Consider the following 17,675-nt stretch of genomic DNA (forward strand, 5'->3'; position numbering starts at 1 on the left):
AACAGCACGATAAATGGATGTTTATTGTTCTTGTTCTGCATCTGTGAGGTGGGGGAGATATTTATTAATCTAATCACTCTGTGAAAAAGAAAGAGAGTCAACATTCTTTAAATATATAAAATAAGAGCAAGTTATGTGGTCGATAGTGTAATTCATCCCCATTCAAATATCTTAAATTATTTTGCATATACTAGTGCTCTCTCGTCTCATCTCATGTAGTTAGTTGTCTAATTAAGTGTTTCATCAAATCTATTAGTCACATGCGCCAAATACAACAGGTGTAGGTAGACCTTACAGTGAAATGCTTACTGACAAGCCCCTAACCAACAATGCAGTTAAAAAATGTGAAAAAATAGGAATAAGAAATAAAAGTAACAAATAAATAAAGAGCAGCAGTAAAATAACAATAGTGAGGCTATATATACAGCGCGTACCGGTACAGAGCCAATGTGTTGGGGCACTGGTTAGCCGAGGTAATTGAGGTAATAGTTATCAAATCAAACCTTATTTGTCACATGCGCCGAATAATGTTACAAATAAATTGAGCTTTATTCATTATAATTATGTAATTGGGCTAAATAAGCGTTGTGCATGATAAATGATTATTATGCTTGTCAAATGTTGCAGAAGCATGGGGTACTGGAATAACATTTTAAATTTGAGACAAAAAAACGACTAATTCAGATGGGGCACAATAAATAAAAACACACCCTACAATAAGTTTTCTGTGTAATCAATTGTATTTTAGAACCGACATGTACTGAACAAAAATATAAACGCAACACGTAAAGTATTGGTTTCATGAGCTGAAATAAAAGATACCAGAAATGTTCCATACACACAAAAAGTATATTTCTGTTTAACATCCCTGTTAGTGAGCATTTCTCATTTGCCAGGATAATCCACCTGACAGATTTGGCCTATAAAAAGGCTGCTTAAACAGAATGATCATTACACAGGTGCACCTTGTGCTGGGGACAAAAGACCACTCTAAAATGTGCACACAACACAATGCCACCGATGTCTCAAGTTTTGAGTGAGTGCAATTAGCATGTTGACTGCAGGAATGTCCACCAGAGGTGTTGCCAGAGAGTGGAATGTTAATTTCTATACCATAAGCCTCCAACATTGTTTTTAGAGAATTTGGCAGTACATCCAACCAGCCTCACAACTGCAGACCACGTGTAACCACGGCAGCCCAGGATCTCCACATCTGGCTTCTTTACTTGCAGGATCGTCTGAGACCAGCCACCCAGACAGCTTATGAAACTGAGGAGTATTTCTGTTTGTAATAAAGCTATTTTGTGGGGGAAAACTCATTCAGATTGGCTGGGCCTGGCTCCCCAGTGGGTGGGCCTACTTTATTACAGCCTGGCATGCAATAAACGCTACCCGGTTCACCAGGGGCATTCATAGAATCCTCTCACTGATTATGTTGATCGTTTCCTAGCTAATGAACCACAGCGGTGGGATGGTCTGGTTTGGAACTTTGACCTGTCACGTTCATCCAAAGGAGTTTCTTAATTCTTTGTCTACAGCTGTCCTAAATGACACCAGAGACAGCCTATCATGAAGGATTAGGGGTGCGGCTACTAGTTTCCTCGTCCACCTAAATTATCTGTGGGCATGGTTATGTTGACATGTTCCGCCTACTGGCGGTCCTCGGACTTCACACAGACAGTTGTGTGTTTATAAAAAAATGCTCTCTGATGCGGCAAGTAAGTATAGTTGTTGCTTTTGGTGTATTTTACGCGCAGTAGGATAGGCTCCACGTATTGATAACCGGGTCTGTTGCATATGTCTACTTTTATATTTTAATGGTTCTATGAACTGTTAATCGAGTGATCGAATAAATGTGTGTACAGACTATCTGACTATTGCCTTTCCCAGTGTTGTCTTGGGGCGCAACAAAGGGAGAATTCTGTGTACTGTCATTGCTGGAGGCATTCACATTTTATTGGAAATTGTTAGGAACGGTAACATTGCCACGGCTGCTATTCTGTTCATTACATCTGCTTAATGTGTTATTATTGTCGACCATTTTATACTGATGTGTCGCGTTTTTACGGCTGGGAATGCAGTGCAGTTGCATAGCAAATAACACTTGGAAAACAATGTTGTGTAAGACTAAATAGGTCAGTTTTCCAAGCAACTGCGGAAAATTACAGAGGATAAATTGTGACGCAGTTCTGTATTTCTATGCCTGCTGCAATAGCTCTCTCCGACTGCGCATCATCTACATCAACTGTTCCAAGAGAACGGTAAGATATTTGTATGGACTATTCCATAGGCTGTAACGTATTTTTGTGACAATATAACATGCATTCATCAGTTGGGGTGAGTAGAGGGTTGTTGAATGAAATTAATTTCTGAGGTCTGGGAATTGTAGTCTAATTCCACTCCCCATTGCTCCGAATATAATAACCTTAATCCAGGAAATGGACTACAACATCCATGTCTCCATCTACTCTCTAGATACTTTGTAAACTCTGCAAGTTGCGCGTCTGTACCTATTTTAGGTAGGCTATATTAATCTACTGTTTAATGGGGTTCAACACATGCATAACTGGATTCAGCCTCCTGCTTGTGTGAGCGTTTTAACAAAGCTAAATTGACACTTAATGAACGTAGATGAGGATTTAAAATGTGTATATATATATATATATGATAAGCGTTTGTCCGCGTAGTGTTTAATCAAATCGACAACCAGTTTTTGGCTGGCATTTTTCGAACCCTTTTAAACAAATACATGTATGTATTGAATACCATCCACATGTTGGTATTCGGCAAGTAGCCTAGTGGTTAGAGCGTTAAGCCTGTAGCCGAGATGTTGCGAGATCGAATCCCCGAGCAGACAAGGTACAAATGTCCTTCTGCCCTGGAACAAGGCACCGTTCCTAGGACGGCATTGTAAATAAGAAATGTGTTCTTAACTGACTTGCCTAGGTAAATAAAAAATTATCTGTAGGCCGCTGAATACTATTGCCTTTTATCTAGCCGTAGCCTATTGCATTATAGTTCTTCATCATACCACCTTCTTGTTGGTACACTATGAGAGAAGACTGCTAATATCAGCATAAAAATGCTTTAAAAAATAGTCATACCCATCCTGATGCAATGCCTTGATTGTGTGCAGTTACTGCTGTCACTATTTAGGTATCCCAGCTGTTGTGATGCAAATGAGGAAGATGGTGAGATGGTTGTACATGCATGCGTTCTCATTCCTATTGGCTGAATGCAAGAGGTCACTCTGGCTATGACAGAGGGAGCATGATGTAGGCAGGCTGTGGGTAGCAGATGGTGAGCTCTCCCTTCTCTTGGGAAACCTAGTGAATTGACATGTTATGCAGTACGTCATTAAGATGAGGTTGTTTCTGTGTGAGCAGCATATTTTTGTTTCATATACTGTTACATGTACTGTTGCATATGTGTTCCATATCTACTTATGTACTGTTGTAGTGTTAAAGTTAGCAATGTGCTGATAATGTATTTTTTCCCCCCTATAGATTTTCAACTGCACACCCATTTGTCTACACTGGCCGGCATTCACACAATCTACCACACCCTGCACAGGCTGGTAAAAGCATTTTGCCCTCATATCATTGTGTATTCTTCATGTGTCATATGAGTATCAGTCACCTGTTCCAACTGTTATTTCCAGTTGGACTTACTCTGGCACGACACAATGGATTTGATCATGGACAGTTCCCCTTATCTACAAATGAATCCAAGTTATTAATTAGTTATAGATTCATTTTTAATTCCTGGCTGGACCCTTAAAGGGTGTGATTCATCCTCTCGGCTCTCCTCCCTCTCTCGCAGTCTGAACTAACAACTGCATCTCTAAAGGTTACAAGCTTGAGGAAATTAGAGAGCAAGCTTCCTGTCCCTACACACCCTCCCTCCCCTTGCTCAATGCATGCTAATGTCAGTGCTGCAGTGTTTGTGTGTATTTTGGTGGTAGTTGCCTAATACATTTATCCCTCCCCTCAGAACCTGACGGAGGACGTTGGACATAACGGTCACTCCACAGGTACCGACTCTGCCTGCACCTAATGCAGACCCATGTGACACTTATATATCTTTCTCTCTATATCACTCTATCTCTCATAATGTGTTTCTCTCAGCCTGCTGCTCCAGAGCTATGCCTCCTAGGAAAAAGAGGAGACCCACTGCTGGAGATGACCTGTCAGCTAAGAAGAGTCGCCAGGACAGGTACTACCAACCTGCTACACCAACGTATGCATCAGTTAGCTAAGTAACTAGACTGTATAGGAGAGGAGTTATATCCAACCGTCTTATTCAGTTTCACTGTTCACTAATTTCTCGTGCACAGACATTTTATCGTATCATCTGTCAAAAGAGAATGTTGGATTTGATGACTAACGAGCAAAGGTTATGTGTGCAGGTTTGTGTAACTGGTTATTTGAACAAATCATGGTTTAGCGGGTGTGCACTTCTTTCCAAATTGGGAAGGGTAGGGTACATTTAACCCATAGCCTTGCCTAAAACTTGCAGAGAGAGGGGGGTTAGAGTTATGGCCCTGCTTCTGCTCCTCGTTTTAGTAGATTTTCTCATACCCCCCCAATTACCTAATTACTCACAAATGTTTTTTCTGGGTTTCAGAGATGACCTGTTCTGTTCTATTTTGGGGAATATTCAGAGGTGGAAACTTTCCGTGGGAATTAACGAGAATATATGGGAATTAATGGGAATGTATGCAAATTAATATTAATGCCATTTAAATGTAGATTTATTTTTGCATTTGATATATTTACCATATCATATGGAGACAGAAACAAACCTTTAATCTTATCATAGGTAGACATAATTTCAAATTAAATCCTTCCAATAGAAATGTAATAAACTATTTAGTTATGAATTGAACTTTAATTAAATGAGTTGACTCTTCACATGGGAGGATTTCACTGAACAACAAAAGAAAGGGAATATTGAATGATCCATCGCATCTCCCAAAAACATTTTCAACATACATCTGTAAAATGACAGTCTAGAAACGAAAGCTTTGGTTGTTTTCCTCTCAGGCTTCCATGTCTTCTCCCTGGACCTTCTCAATGTCCCCTTCTTGAACATCAGACTCTGAGGCCTCATCTTCACTGTCACTTTCCAACCTTGTTGAGGATGGCTCGTTGTCAGGCTCAAAAAGCCTCAAATTTGCCCAGATGGCCACCTATTTTTCAACCCTTGTATTGTTCAGCCTTTTGCATGCTTTGGTGTGTGTGTTCCCAAACAAGGACCAGTTGCGCTCTGAGGCGGTGTTGGTGTGGTGTTGATGTTGGGGTGATTTGGAGGATGAGGGAGGCAAGGGTGGAAAGAGCCTCAGATCCATAAAGTCCCTTCCACCAGGTGGCTGTTGAGATACAGTTGAAGTCAGAAGTTTACATACACTTAGGTTGGAGTCATTAAAACTCATTTTTCAACCACTCCATAAAATTCTTGTTAACAAACTATAGTTTTGGCAAGTCAGTTAGGACATCTACTTTGTGCATGACACGTACTTTTTCCAACAATTGTTTACAGACAGATTATTTCACTTGTCATTCACTGTATCACAATTCTAGTGGGTCAGAAGTGTACATACACTAAGTTGACTGGGCCTTTAAACAGCTTGGAAAATTCCAGAAAATGATGTCATGGCTTTAGAAGCTCTGATAGGCTAATTGACATAATTTGAGTCAATTGGTGGTGTACCTGTGGCTGTTTTTCTAAAGAAATCAGCCAAGACCTCAGAAATTGTATACCTCCACAAGTCTGCTTCATCCTTGGGAGCAATTTCCAAATGCCTGAAGGTACCACGTTCATCTGTACAAACAATAGTATGCAGGTATAAACACCATGGGACCACGCTGCCATCATACCGCCCAGGAAGGAGACTCGTTCTGTCTCCTAGAGATGAACGTACTTTGGTGCGAAAAGTGCAAATCAATCCCAGAACTACAGCAAAGGACCATGTGAAGATGCTGCAGGAAACAGGTACTAAAAGTATCTATATCCACAGTAAAACGAGCCCTATATCAACATAACCTGAAAGGCCGCTCAGCAAGGAAGAAGCCACTGCTCCAAAACCGCCATTAAAAAAAAGCCAGACTACGGTTTTCAACTGCACATGGGGACAAAGATCGTACTTTTTGGCGAAATGTCCTCTGGTCTGATGAAACAAAAATATAACTGTTTGGCCATAATGATCATCGTTATGTTTGGAGGAAAAAGGTGGAGGCTTCGCAAGCCGAAGAACACCATCCCAACCGTGAAGCACGGGGTTGGCAGCATCATGTTGTGGGGGTGCTTTGCTGCAGGAGGGGCTGGTGCACTTCCCAAAATAGATGGCATGAGGCAGGATAATGATGTGGATATATTGAAGCAACATCTCAAGACATCAGTCAGGAAGTTAAAGCTTGGTCACAAATGGGTCTTCCAAATGGACAATGACCCCAATCATATTTCCAACGTTGTGGCAAAATGGCTTAAGGACGACAAAGTCAAGGTATTGGAGTGGCCATCACAAAGCCCTGACCTCAATCGTAGACCTCAATAGAAAATGTGTCGGCAGAACTGAAAAGCATGTGCGAGCAAGGAGGCTTACAAACCTGACCAGTTACACCAGCTCTGTCCAGAGGAATTAGCCAAAATTCACCCAACTTATTGTGGGAAGCTTGTGGAAGGATATCTGTAACGTTTGCTTGAAGTTAAACAATTTTAAGGCAATGCTATAGAATACTAATTGAGTGTATGTCAATTTCTGACCCACTGGGAATGTGATGAAAGAAATAAAAGCTGAAATAAATTGTTCTCTACTATTATTCTGACATTTCACATTCTTAAAATAAAGTGGTGATCCTATCTGACCTAAGATGGGAATTTTTATGAGGATTAAATGTCAGGAATTATGAAAAACAATTTGGCTAAGGTGTTTGTAAACTTCCGACTTCAACTGTATGTTGGCACGACTGCCATATTGCATCTCCATCCCAAAGCCCTTGCATGGAAGTGTACTTCGCCAGACTGCCAAGAACCTTGCCCTCATCCAGGCCAAGGTGGCAAGACACTAGTGAGATCTTGTTGATCTCTGCACCAGACAGGATACTCTTGCCTGCATACTTGGGGTCCAGCATGTACACTGTGGCGTGTATGGGCATCAGGCATAAGTCTTCACGCTTTTTGATGTATTTCAGAACTGCAGTTTCCTCTGCTTTGAGCAACAGTGAAGTGGGCAGGGCAGTACGGATTTTTTCTCTTGCATCTGCAAGCGGAGTCTGTACATCAGACAGGATGGTATTGTCTCCCTCAATCCGTGCAGTGGGTACTGCTATATGTTTCAGGAGTTTCAGGCTGCTTACCACTCTCTCCCAAAATACATAATCCAGGAGGATCCTCTTGATGGGGCTGTCCATATCGGAAGACTGTGATATGGACATTTCTTGGAGAGACTCCTTCCCCTCCAGAAGACGGTCAAACATGATGACAACACCACCCCAACAGGTGTTGCTGGTCAGCTTCAATGTGGTGCTCTTATTCTTCTCACTTTGCTTGGTGAGGTAGATTGCTGCTATAACTTCATGACCCTTCACATGCCTAACCATTTCCTTGATTGCAATACAGTCTGCTTTCTCTATGATTTGCTTGACTTTCACTTGAACTTTGCATCCAGCAAATTAGTTGGTGAAGCATGTCTGGTTGGAGGGGTGTATGCTGGGCGAAGAACATTCTGAAATATCTTCCAACGCACATTGCTTGTGAGCATCAGAGGTGAACAAGTTGCATACACCGCTCGAACAAGACATTCATCAGCATTTCTTGGACTACGTTCCTCCATTGAGTCTCAAAAACTTCTGATTCCAGGAGGACCATGAGCTGTTGCTATCGATAAGGTGTCTGATTCATCATTTTCACCTCGACTAGAAGTAGAGGGACTTTTGCCAGAGGCTGCTTGTTGTGAGCGCTGAGGGAACTTTATGCACTTGGCGAGATGATTCTGCGTCTTTGTTGCATTCTTCACATATGATTTGACACAGTATTTGCAAATGTACACAGCTTTTCGTTCTGCATTAGCTGCAGGGAAATAACTAACTACAACTAATTTGTAAGATAAATGTTTTAAAATGAAACGTATGGAAACAGGTGAATTAACATTCCTCAGTTATCAAGCTAAAACCCACATGGTAGCAAAAACTAAGTAGCAGAAATTGTTAACAAATTAGAAATGATTTAAACACTTTGCTGTTGGCTACTATTTACTATTTAACAAAAAATCATATGTCATATAAAATATATTTACCCACCCAGTATTGTAATCAAAACATACCAGAAAGCATGTCGTCCTTGGCTCAGACAGTGTAGTTGTGTGGACTCAATAGCATCTCATTAGTGTGCAAGATCTTGAGAATCGGCTGTACACAGTGATGGAAGAGTGCACTGTGCATGCAGAGGGTTACAATTCCATTGAATTGAGGATAGTTTAACCAAAATATGCCACAAGACCTAGAATTGCCTTGTGTATCCCACAAAAAAGTAAACTGTAATAAGCTAACTTTTTTTTTTTATGAATTTAAGCAAAATTCCCCAAATTCCCTAGCTTAACTTCCCATGGAGAATTTCCGGAAAGTTTCCGACCCTTTGCAACCCTAATGATGACAAGTGATTTGTCTCCCCAATGAGTTTTCATATGTCATTGTCAACTCAGAAATTCAAGAACAGCAAGGGGACTTTTCGTCACATAGCTCATCCAATAGGGATTAACAGGATTAACCTTTTTTACATCGTAGTGTGTAATATGCTCCTAGACGGTAGGATTTTAAGTCACACAATGTATTCCCAGCACCCGCAGTAATGTGTGAACTATGCTGTGTGCACTTGTGCCGTAGGTTGTCTGAAATGGTATTTTTCGTAATGCAGTGTTTTTAGAAAACATGAGGCACCACAAATCCGAGAGGAGGAGACCTTCTCCAGTAAAAGATGTCTGGAGTGGTTCTACGAATATGCAGGTGAGACACAAGAATTGTAGAAAAAAAACAATTCAATTTCCTCTATCAGTTTGTAGAAAAAAAAACAATTCAATTTCCTCTATCAGTTTGTATAAAACACAGACCATAACGGTGTAAATACCTTCTGTTACCCTTAGATTGGGTTTTTCGTGTCAAAGTTGAATTGTTGTATGAGAAGGCTGTGACTAGGGCATCATTGATTGTTTCGTAAAGGATGTCGCTTGCTTGCTGAAATTTCTGTAGATCAAGGTTTTGTATGTCCCTTGCAGGTGGGATAGCGTCAAAGACTATTATTATGTAGGTACAGTACCAGTCAAGTTTGGACACATACTCATTACAAGGTTTTTCTTTATTTTTATTATTTTCTACTTTGTAGAATAATAATGAAGACATCAACTATGAAATAACACATGGAATCCTGTAGTAACCAAAAAAAGTGTTATATATTTTAGATTATTCAAATAGCCACCGTTTGCCTTGATGGCACCTGGAATGCTTTTCCAACAGTCTTGAAGGGGTTCCCATATATGCTGAGCACTTGTTGGCTACTTTTCCTTCACTCTGTGGTCCAACTCATCTCAAACCATCTCAGTTGGGTTGAGGTCGAGTGATTGTGGAGGCCAAGTCATCTGATGCAGCACTCCATCACTCTCCTCCTTGGTCAAATATCCCTTACACAGCCTGGAGGTGTGTTGGGTCATTGTCCTGTTGAAAAACAAATTATAGTCCCACTAAGCGCAAACCAGATGGGATGGGGTATCGCTGCAGAGTGCTGTGTAGCCATGCTGGTTACGTGTGCCTTGAATTCTAAATAAATCACTGACATTGGCACCAGCAAAGCACCATCACACTTCCTCCATGCTTCACGGTGGGAACCACAAGGAGATCATCCATGCGGAGATCATTCACACGGATGATCTCCTTGTAGTTCCCACCGTGAAGCATGGATGTGTGATGGTGTGGGCGTGCATCTCCAGGCTGTGTAAGGGCTATTTGACCAAGAAGGAGAGGGATGAGTGCTGCATCAGTTGACCTGGCCTCCACAATCACCTGACCTCAACCCACTTGAGATGGTTTGGGATGAGTTGGACCGCAAAGTGAAGCAAAAGCAGCCAACAAGTGCTCGGCATATGTGGGAACTCCTTCAAGACTGTTGGAAAAGCACTCCAGGTGAAGCTGGTTGAGAGAATGCCAAGAGTGTGCAAAGCAACAATGTATTCTACAATGTAGAAAATAGTAAATATAAAGAAAAACCTTTGCATGTGTAGGTGTGTCCAAACTTTGAACGGGTACTGTATGTATGCATTGTGATTGTCATTTTTGCTGTGATGTTAGAATTGTATGACATCATAACAATGAAGATATCACAAACTATGATTGGTTATAATAGTGAATGCTTTGACCTCCTGATTATGACATCACACCATATAATAGAGTGGAGTGTCTGGTTGTGTCATACAGTATGTATAATGGCTCTGTGTGTGTGTCTTTGATAGTCTGTGACGATGTTGTGGGGCCAGAGGGAATGGAGAAGTTCTGTGAAGACATTGGAGTGGAACCCGAAAATGTAAGGATGGCTATTCATGTCTATGTAGATGAGTGACATTTTATAATCCATCTACATGTGCATGCAAATCATAAATAAAATGTTATTTGTCAAATGCTCTGAATACAACAGGTGTAGACTTTACTGTGAAATGCTTACTTACGAGCCCTTTCACAACAATGTTAAAAAGTGAGAAAAATTTGCGAAATGGAAACACAGTAATATAACTGAGGCTTTATTCAAGGAGTGCCGGTACCGAGTCAATGTGCAGGGGTAGGAGGTAGCTGAGGTAAAAGGGACTAGGCAACCCGGATTTATAATAAACTGTATCGTGTGTGTGTGTGTGTGTGTAGGGCAGCCCAGAAATTACTATTTTTATCAACTGTATCCAAGAATTTGCTATGTGGTGTTTTAGGAATTCAGGATTCTCTGTGTTGGTCTTGCCAACCCCAATTGTCACACCTCTGAGAAGCAGCGGTTACACCAATCAGATATCAGACCTACATGGAGGTTAACTTTACAGTAATGCTATTGGTCAAGAACTCAGGTTTTAGATCCAAACATGATCTAAGTTTAAGTAAAGCTTTTATTCTTCCAAGAGTGACAACTCCCAGTATCTCCTATCGTCTAATTAACATCACTTTGCATGGCCCAAAACATTAAAACAAAGGCATGAAAACAACACACACACACATTCTTGAATCTAATCATCACAACTCTTCTCTAAATTAACCAGGGGCACCTGTGTCGCTCCTCTTTGAACTATCCGCTGTCTGACAAACAGAATAACAGTTTCTCTGTAACAATAAATCTATACCACTTACAGTACAATATAACATGTCAAAATTCTTAGCTCTTTATAAACTCTTGAAACAGTCAAAATATGACAATTTATTTCACACAGTAATATTCATTTAGCCAATTCAAGTTTCATCAGTCTTCATCTCTCCTGGCTTCAGTGACCCTAGGACTTCTGTGGGAATGTCTCTTCATTGAGATTTCCACATAAGGTGTTTTTAATCCTGGATAGCACACAGATGGTCTGCCATCCAAACAATGTAGTTCTCATGCTGTGCTCTTACATCAGCCATCACTAGTCACAAGTATCTTCTTCCACTGCGTGTGTGTCTTGGAGTGTCAGTGTAGTGTGGGTGTGGGTAGAGTCCAGTGAGTGCATAGAGCCAATGCAAGAGAGTCGATACAACAAAAAAGCGAGATAATGCAAATAGTCCAGGTGGCCATTTGATGAACTGTTCAGCAGTCTTATGACTTGATGGTAGAACTGTACAGCAGTCTTATGACTTGATGGTAGAACTGTTCAGCAGTCTTGTGACTTGATGGTAGAACTGTTCAGCAGTCTTGTGACTTGATGGTAGAACTGTTCAGCAGTCTTATGACTTGATGGTAGAACTGTTCAGCAGTCTTGTGACTTGATGGTAGAACTGTTCAGCAGTCTTGTGACTTGATGGTAGAACTGTTCAGCAGTCTTGTGACTTGATGGTAGAACTGTTCAGCAGTCTTGTGACTTGATGGTAGAACTGTTCAGCAGTCTTGTGACTTGATGGTAGAACTGTTCAGCAGTCTTGTGACTTGATGGTAGAACTGTTCAGCAGTCTTGTGACTTGATGGTAGAACTGTTCAGTGTTCTGTTGGTTCCAGACTTGGTGCATCGGTACAGCTTGCCGTGCGGTAGCAGAGAGTACAGTCTATGACTTGGGTGGCAGAAGTCTTTGACAAACTCAAATCAAATGTTATTAGTCACATGAGCCAAATACAACTGGTGTAGACCTTACAGTGAAATGTTTACTTACAAGCCCCTAACCAACAATGCAGTTTTAAAAAATAAAAATAAGAAATGAAAGTAACAAGCAATTAAAGTGCAGCAGTAAAAATGAACAATATATACAGGGGGGGTGCCGGTACAGAGTCAATGTGCAGGGGCACCGGTTAGTTGAAGTAGTATGTAGGTGGAGTTAATTAAAGTGACTATGCATAGATGACAACATAAAGTGGCAGTGGTGAGGGGAGCGGCAATGCAAATAGTCTGGGTAGCCATTTGACTAGATGTTCAGGAGTCTTATGGCTTGGGGGTAGAAGCTGTTAAGAAGCCTCTTGGACCTAGACTTGGCGCTCCAGTACTGCTTGCCGTGTGGTAGCAGAGAGAACAGTCTATGACTAGGGTGGCTGGAGTCTTTGATCATTTTTAGGGCCTTCCTCTGACACCGCCTGGTATAGAGGTCCTGAATGGCAGGAAGCTTGGCTCCAGTGATGTACTGGACCGTTCGCACTACCCTCTGTAGTGCCTTGTGGTCGGAGGCCGAGCAGTTGCCATACCAGGCAGTAATGCAACCAGTCAGGATGCTCTCAATGGTGCAGCTGTAGAACCTTTGAAGGATCTAAGGACCCATGCCAAAACTATGTTATTGAAAGATTGTGAGTGTATGGTGTTTGTGAACAGGTGGTGATGCTGGTTCTGGCCTGGAAGTTAGATGCTCAGAGTATGGGCTACTTCACCCTACAGGAGTGGTTGAAAGGCATGGGCTCCCTGCAGTAAGTCTGCTCTCAATTTGTGTGTGTTTTATTATACTGTTGAAGTCGGGAGTTTACATACACTTAGGTTGGAGTCATTAAAACTTGTTTTTCAACCACTCCACACATTTCTTGTTAACAAACTAGAGTTTTGGAAAGTTGGTTAGGATATCTACTTTGTGCCAGTAATTCTTCCAGCAATTGTTTACAGATTATTTCACTTATGTATTATTATGTATCACAATTCCAGTGGGTCAGAAGTTTACACTAAGTTGACTGTGCCTTTAAACAGCTTGGAAAATTCCAGAAAATTATGTCATGGCTTTAGAAGCTTCTGATAGGCTAATTTACATAATTTGAGTCAATTGGAGGTGTACCTGTTGATGTATTTCAAGGCCTACCTTCAAACTCAGTGCCTCTTTGCTTGACATCATGGGAAAATCAAAAGAAATCAGCCAAGACCTCAGAAAAAAAATTGTAGACCTCCACAAGTCTGGTTCATCCTTTGGAGCAATTTCCAAATGCCTGAAGGTACCACTTTCATCTGTGCAAACAATAGTTTGAGTATAAACACCATGGGACCACGCAGCTGTCATAACGCTCAGGAAGGAGACGCATTCATTCTCCTAGAGATGAACGTACTTTGGTGCGAAAAGTGCAAATCAATCTCAGAACAACAGCAAAGGACGTTGTGAAGATGCAGAAGGAAACTAGTACAAAAGTATCTATATCCACAGTAAAATGAGTCCTATATCGACATAACCTGAAAGGCCGCTCAGCAAGGAAGAAGCCACTGCTCCAAAACCGCCATTAAAAAAAGCGTCCTCTTGTCTGATGAAACAAAAATAGAACTGTTTGGCCATAATGACCATCGTTATGTTTGGAGGAAAAAGGGGGAGGCTTGCAAGCAGAAGAACACAATCCCAACTGTGAAGCATGGGGGTGGCAGCATCATGTTGTGGGGGTGCATTGCTGCAGGAGGGATTGTGCACTTCACAAAATAGATGGCATCATGAAGTGGGAAAATTATGTGGATATATTAAATATTAAAGCAACATCTCAAGACATCGGTCAGGAAGTTTAAGCTTGGTCACATTTGGCTCTTCCAAATGGACAATGACCCCAAGCATACTTCCAAAGTTGTGGCAAAATGTCTTAAGGACAACTAAGTCAAGGTATTGGAGTGGCCATCACAAAGCCCTGACCTCAATCCTATAGAACATTTGTGGGCAGAACTGAAAAAGCGTGTGCGAGCAAGGAGGCCTACAAATCTGACTCCGTTACATCAGCTCTGTCAGGAGGTATGGGCCAAAATTCACCCAAATTATTATGGGAAGCTTGTGGAAGGCTACCCAAAATGTTTGACCCAAGTTAAACAACTTAAAGGCAATGCTACCAAATAATAGTTGAGTGTATGTAAATTTCTGACCCACTGGGAATGTGAAATATATTTGGCTACGGTGTTTGTAAACTTCCGACTTCAACTGTACGTATGTTCTGTGCGTGTCTGTCCATATAGTTTTATTTCCATTCCAGGCTGTGCAGTGTACAAAATGGTGCTGACCCCAGACTGGGGTTATAGTCTACCCATATAGTCTACTTTATAGTTAACTGTCTTGTTTTATAGTCTACACTCTGACAGCTGGGACTCTAGTCTGTCTCTAACATGTCTCTCTGGCGTTGTCAGGTGCGACTCCACAGAGAGGCTGAGGAACTCCCTGGACTACCTGAGGTCTGTCCTAAACAACACCAGCAACTTTAAGCTCATTTACAGATATGCCTTCGACTTTGCTCGGGTGAGTGAGGCAAAATCTGATCTGCGCTATTATCACTAGATTTCCTCTGACTGGGATATTCATTCCCCTTGGATATTTATTTGTTGATATTTAGATTCAACACACGACAGATTAAACTTTAAAAATAAACACACAAAAATCAGTGTCATCGGGTATGAAAATATTGCTGTGCTGTCAGCTCTGTTTTGTATTCATAAGTTTTGAGTGTCAAGATTATTTTCTTGTTTGTCTTGCATGGCTGAAGTGCTTGTCAAGAGTACTGATGGGATATTGACATAGTCTGGCTTGAAGTAAGGCATGTTCCCCTGAAAGCAATTTAATTGAGCTTTACAGTGAATGGAAATATAGTGCTTGAAGTGAGATCAATACCATTTAATAAACAAAGCACATGGGATTTGGATTTGTCCTCATGAATTACACATAATCATTGACCGTTACGAGTAGGCTTACTGTATTACTTAATCACTTACAGTTAAATATTTAAATTGAGTCGTATTTGACCCGGGACCTTAGCGATGTCTGTATATTTTTGATTGTACAGGAAAAGGACCAGAGGAGTTTAGACCTGAACACTGCCAAGTGCATGTTGGGGCTTCTCCTGGGAAAGACTTGGTCACTGTTTCCTGTGTTCAATCAGTTTTTAGAGGTATGGAGTCTAGCCTGTGTAACATTCAACTTAATAGAGTGAGGGAACTGTGTGTGAATGTAGTGTTCTTTGTATTGACTGCCTGTCTGTTAATTTATTTAGCAATCCAAGTATAAGGTCATCAACAAAGACCAGTGGTGCAACGTTTTAGAGTTCAGCAGGACAATCAACCTGGAACTCAGTAACTATGACGAGGATGGAGCCTGTGAGTATCCACACGCACACTGACACTAATACACTCATTCTCATAGTGGTACAGCTGATCAATTCCCTAATGTTATCATTCTTTTCTCTCATTTTGTCAGGGCCAGTTTTGTTGGATGAGTTTGTGGAATGGTACAAAGAAAGAGAGATGTCATAGCATCAGGTACACAAATGTCAACAAAACAACATAATACGACGACGATGGCTATGAGAAAACAAACTATACAAAATGGAGAGGTGCGTGTCAGCGATGACAGGTGGTGCTTCCAGGTAATGATTGCAGGGGGGTGTAAGATACAAAACTGGGTGTAAACTGCCCTGGCGAGATTGGGATGTAGATTACTTATGGTCACTATGGAGACGCCAACTATGTCCGGGTAATGTTCCCTACCCATGTTGCATTGTGGTTAAGCACATGGCAGACCCTGTGGTGTTGCATCCCCTCACTGTGTGCTGTGTGATAGGATAACTGTTCTCATGAGTGGCTGACGTGGGCTAAATGGTAATTAGAGAAAAATCCACTCTTCAACTCCTCGCTCCCGTGAGGATTAATTAAACAAACAAAATCCCTCCCTTTTGAACAGTCGGTCTTCGTCTTAAATCAAGGTCATTTTGACCTGGGCACATTTGAATATTGTATATCTGTGCTTTAAACTGGACCTGTGCTTGTCTCTTTATAACCTACAGAACCCATCGTTTCTATCAGTTTTGTCATATATTTGGGTTGAATTGGAATTCTTAAAGAAGTACATTGTCAGGCTGAGTGTTACAGTAGTTGTTCTTTTAGCCATGGTCCCTAAAGCTGTTACAGATGGACGAGGACACCTCCACAGTTTACTATAACTAAGTCATTTGTGCCAGTGATTTGAGCCCCCAGTGGTTTTCATCCCCATGCTCACTATGATACCACCAGCCTGTGCTAAAGTATTTTAGCCCCCTGCGAAGGCTTCAGTTGACCTCATACCACAACTAACCAATCAGCAGTGCTGCCTATAAACTCTTATTACAGTGCAGTGGTCAGTTGTTAGTGGACTGTGCAGCATTCATGGTTTACTTGACCAATCTATGTTTCTAAGCTGTAGGTTTGTATGTTTTTTTTAAACATTTTTTCTGGAGTTTGCTTTACTTGCTCAACACACCGCATTGAAGGGTTAGAGTTAGACCATGGACATTGAAGGGTTAGAGTTAGACCATAGACATTGAAGGGTTAGAGTTAGACCATAGACATTGAAGGGTTGGTAGACCAGACGTTGAAGGGTTAGAGTTAGACCATGGACATTGAAGGGTTAATTAGACCATGGACATTGAAGGGTTTTGGGACATTGAAGGGTTAGTTAGACCATGGACATTGAAGGGTTAGGTCTCATTGAAGGGTTAAAACCATGGACATTGAAGGGTTAGAGTTAGACCATGGACATAGACCATTGAAGGGTTAGAGTTAGACCATGGACGTTGAAGGGTTAGGAGTTAGACCATGGACGTTGAAGGGTTAGAGTTAGACCATGGACATTGAAGGGTTAGAGTTAGACCATGGACATTGAAGGGTTAGAGTTAGACCATGGACATTGAATTGAAGGGACATTGAAGGGTTAGAGTTAGACCATGGACATTGAAGGGTTAGAGTTAGACCATGGACATTGAAGGGTTAGGGAGTTAGACCATGGACATTGAAGGGTTAGGAGTTAGACCATGGACATTGAAGGGTTAGAGTTAGACCATGGACATTGAAGGGTTAGAGTTAGACCATGGACATTGAAGACATTGAAGGGTTAGAGTTAGACCATAGACATTGAAGGGTTGGACATTGAAGGGTTAGAGTTAGACCATGGACATTGAAGGGTTAGACCATGGACGTTGAAGGGTTAGAGTTAGACCATGGACATTGAATGGGTTGAAGGGTTAGAGTTAGACCATGGACATTGAAGGGTTAGAGTTAGACCATGGACATTGAA

The 17,675-nt window shown here is 41.3% G+C and overlaps 1 protein-coding gene across 4 annotated transcripts; it reads left to right on the top strand.

Annotated features, from left to right (window-relative positions):
• The first annotated feature begins 1,607 nt into the window (after positions 1–1,607).
• LOC118392433 (DCN1-like protein 4) lies at positions 1,608–16,864 on the top strand. 4 transcript variants are annotated; one of them, XM_035784426.2, is made up of 12 exons: positions 1,609–1,718; positions 2,216–2,261; positions 3,507–3,577; positions 3,994–4,033; positions 4,128–4,215; positions 8,914–9,002; positions 10,499–10,569; positions 13,007–13,098; positions 14,765–14,873; positions 15,415–15,519; positions 15,622–15,724; positions 15,825–16,864. In XM_035784426.2, exons 1-12 carry the CDS (start codon positions 1,641–1,643, stop codon positions 15,878–15,880), a joined length of 948 nt encoding a protein of 315 aa, XP_035640319.1. In that variant the 5' UTR covers positions 1,609–1,640; the 3' UTR covers positions 15,881–16,864. The 4 variants fall into 4 exon arrangements, with proteins under 4 accessions (XP_035640343.1, XP_035640319.1, XP_035640329.1 ...); XM_035784443.2 differs by lacking the exon at positions 1,609–1,718 and adding an exon at positions 1,735–1,786; XM_035784450.2 differs by lacking the exon at positions 13,007–13,098 and having other exon boundaries at positions 1,608–1,718.
• The last annotated feature ends 811 nt before the right edge of the window (positions 16,865–17,675 follow it).

This window comes from Oncorhynchus keta, chromosome 1 (genome assembly GCF_023373465.1).
Source record: "Oncorhynchus keta strain PuntledgeMale-10-30-2019 chromosome 1, Oket_V2, whole genome shotgun sequence".
Lineage (NCBI taxonomy): Eukaryota > Metazoa > Chordata > Actinopteri > Salmoniformes > Salmonidae > Oncorhynchus > Oncorhynchus keta.

What these genes read in the sequence shown, in the direction of transcription:
- LOC118392433 (XM_035784426.2), top strand. Translation starts at nt 1,641, where the DNA reads ATGTTCCGCCTACTGGCGGTCCTCGGACTTCACACAGACAGTTGTGTG. An exon ending in ACCACACCCTGCACAGGCTG is followed by an intron (nt 3,578 to 3,993) that starts GTAAAAGCATTT and finishes CCCTCCCCTCAG; the next exon opens with AACCTGACGGAGGACGTTGG. An exon ending in AAGAAGAGTCGCCAGGACAG is followed by an intron (nt 4,216 to 8,913) that starts GTACTACCAACC and finishes TTCGTAATGCAG; the next exon opens with TGTTTTTAGAAAACATGAGG.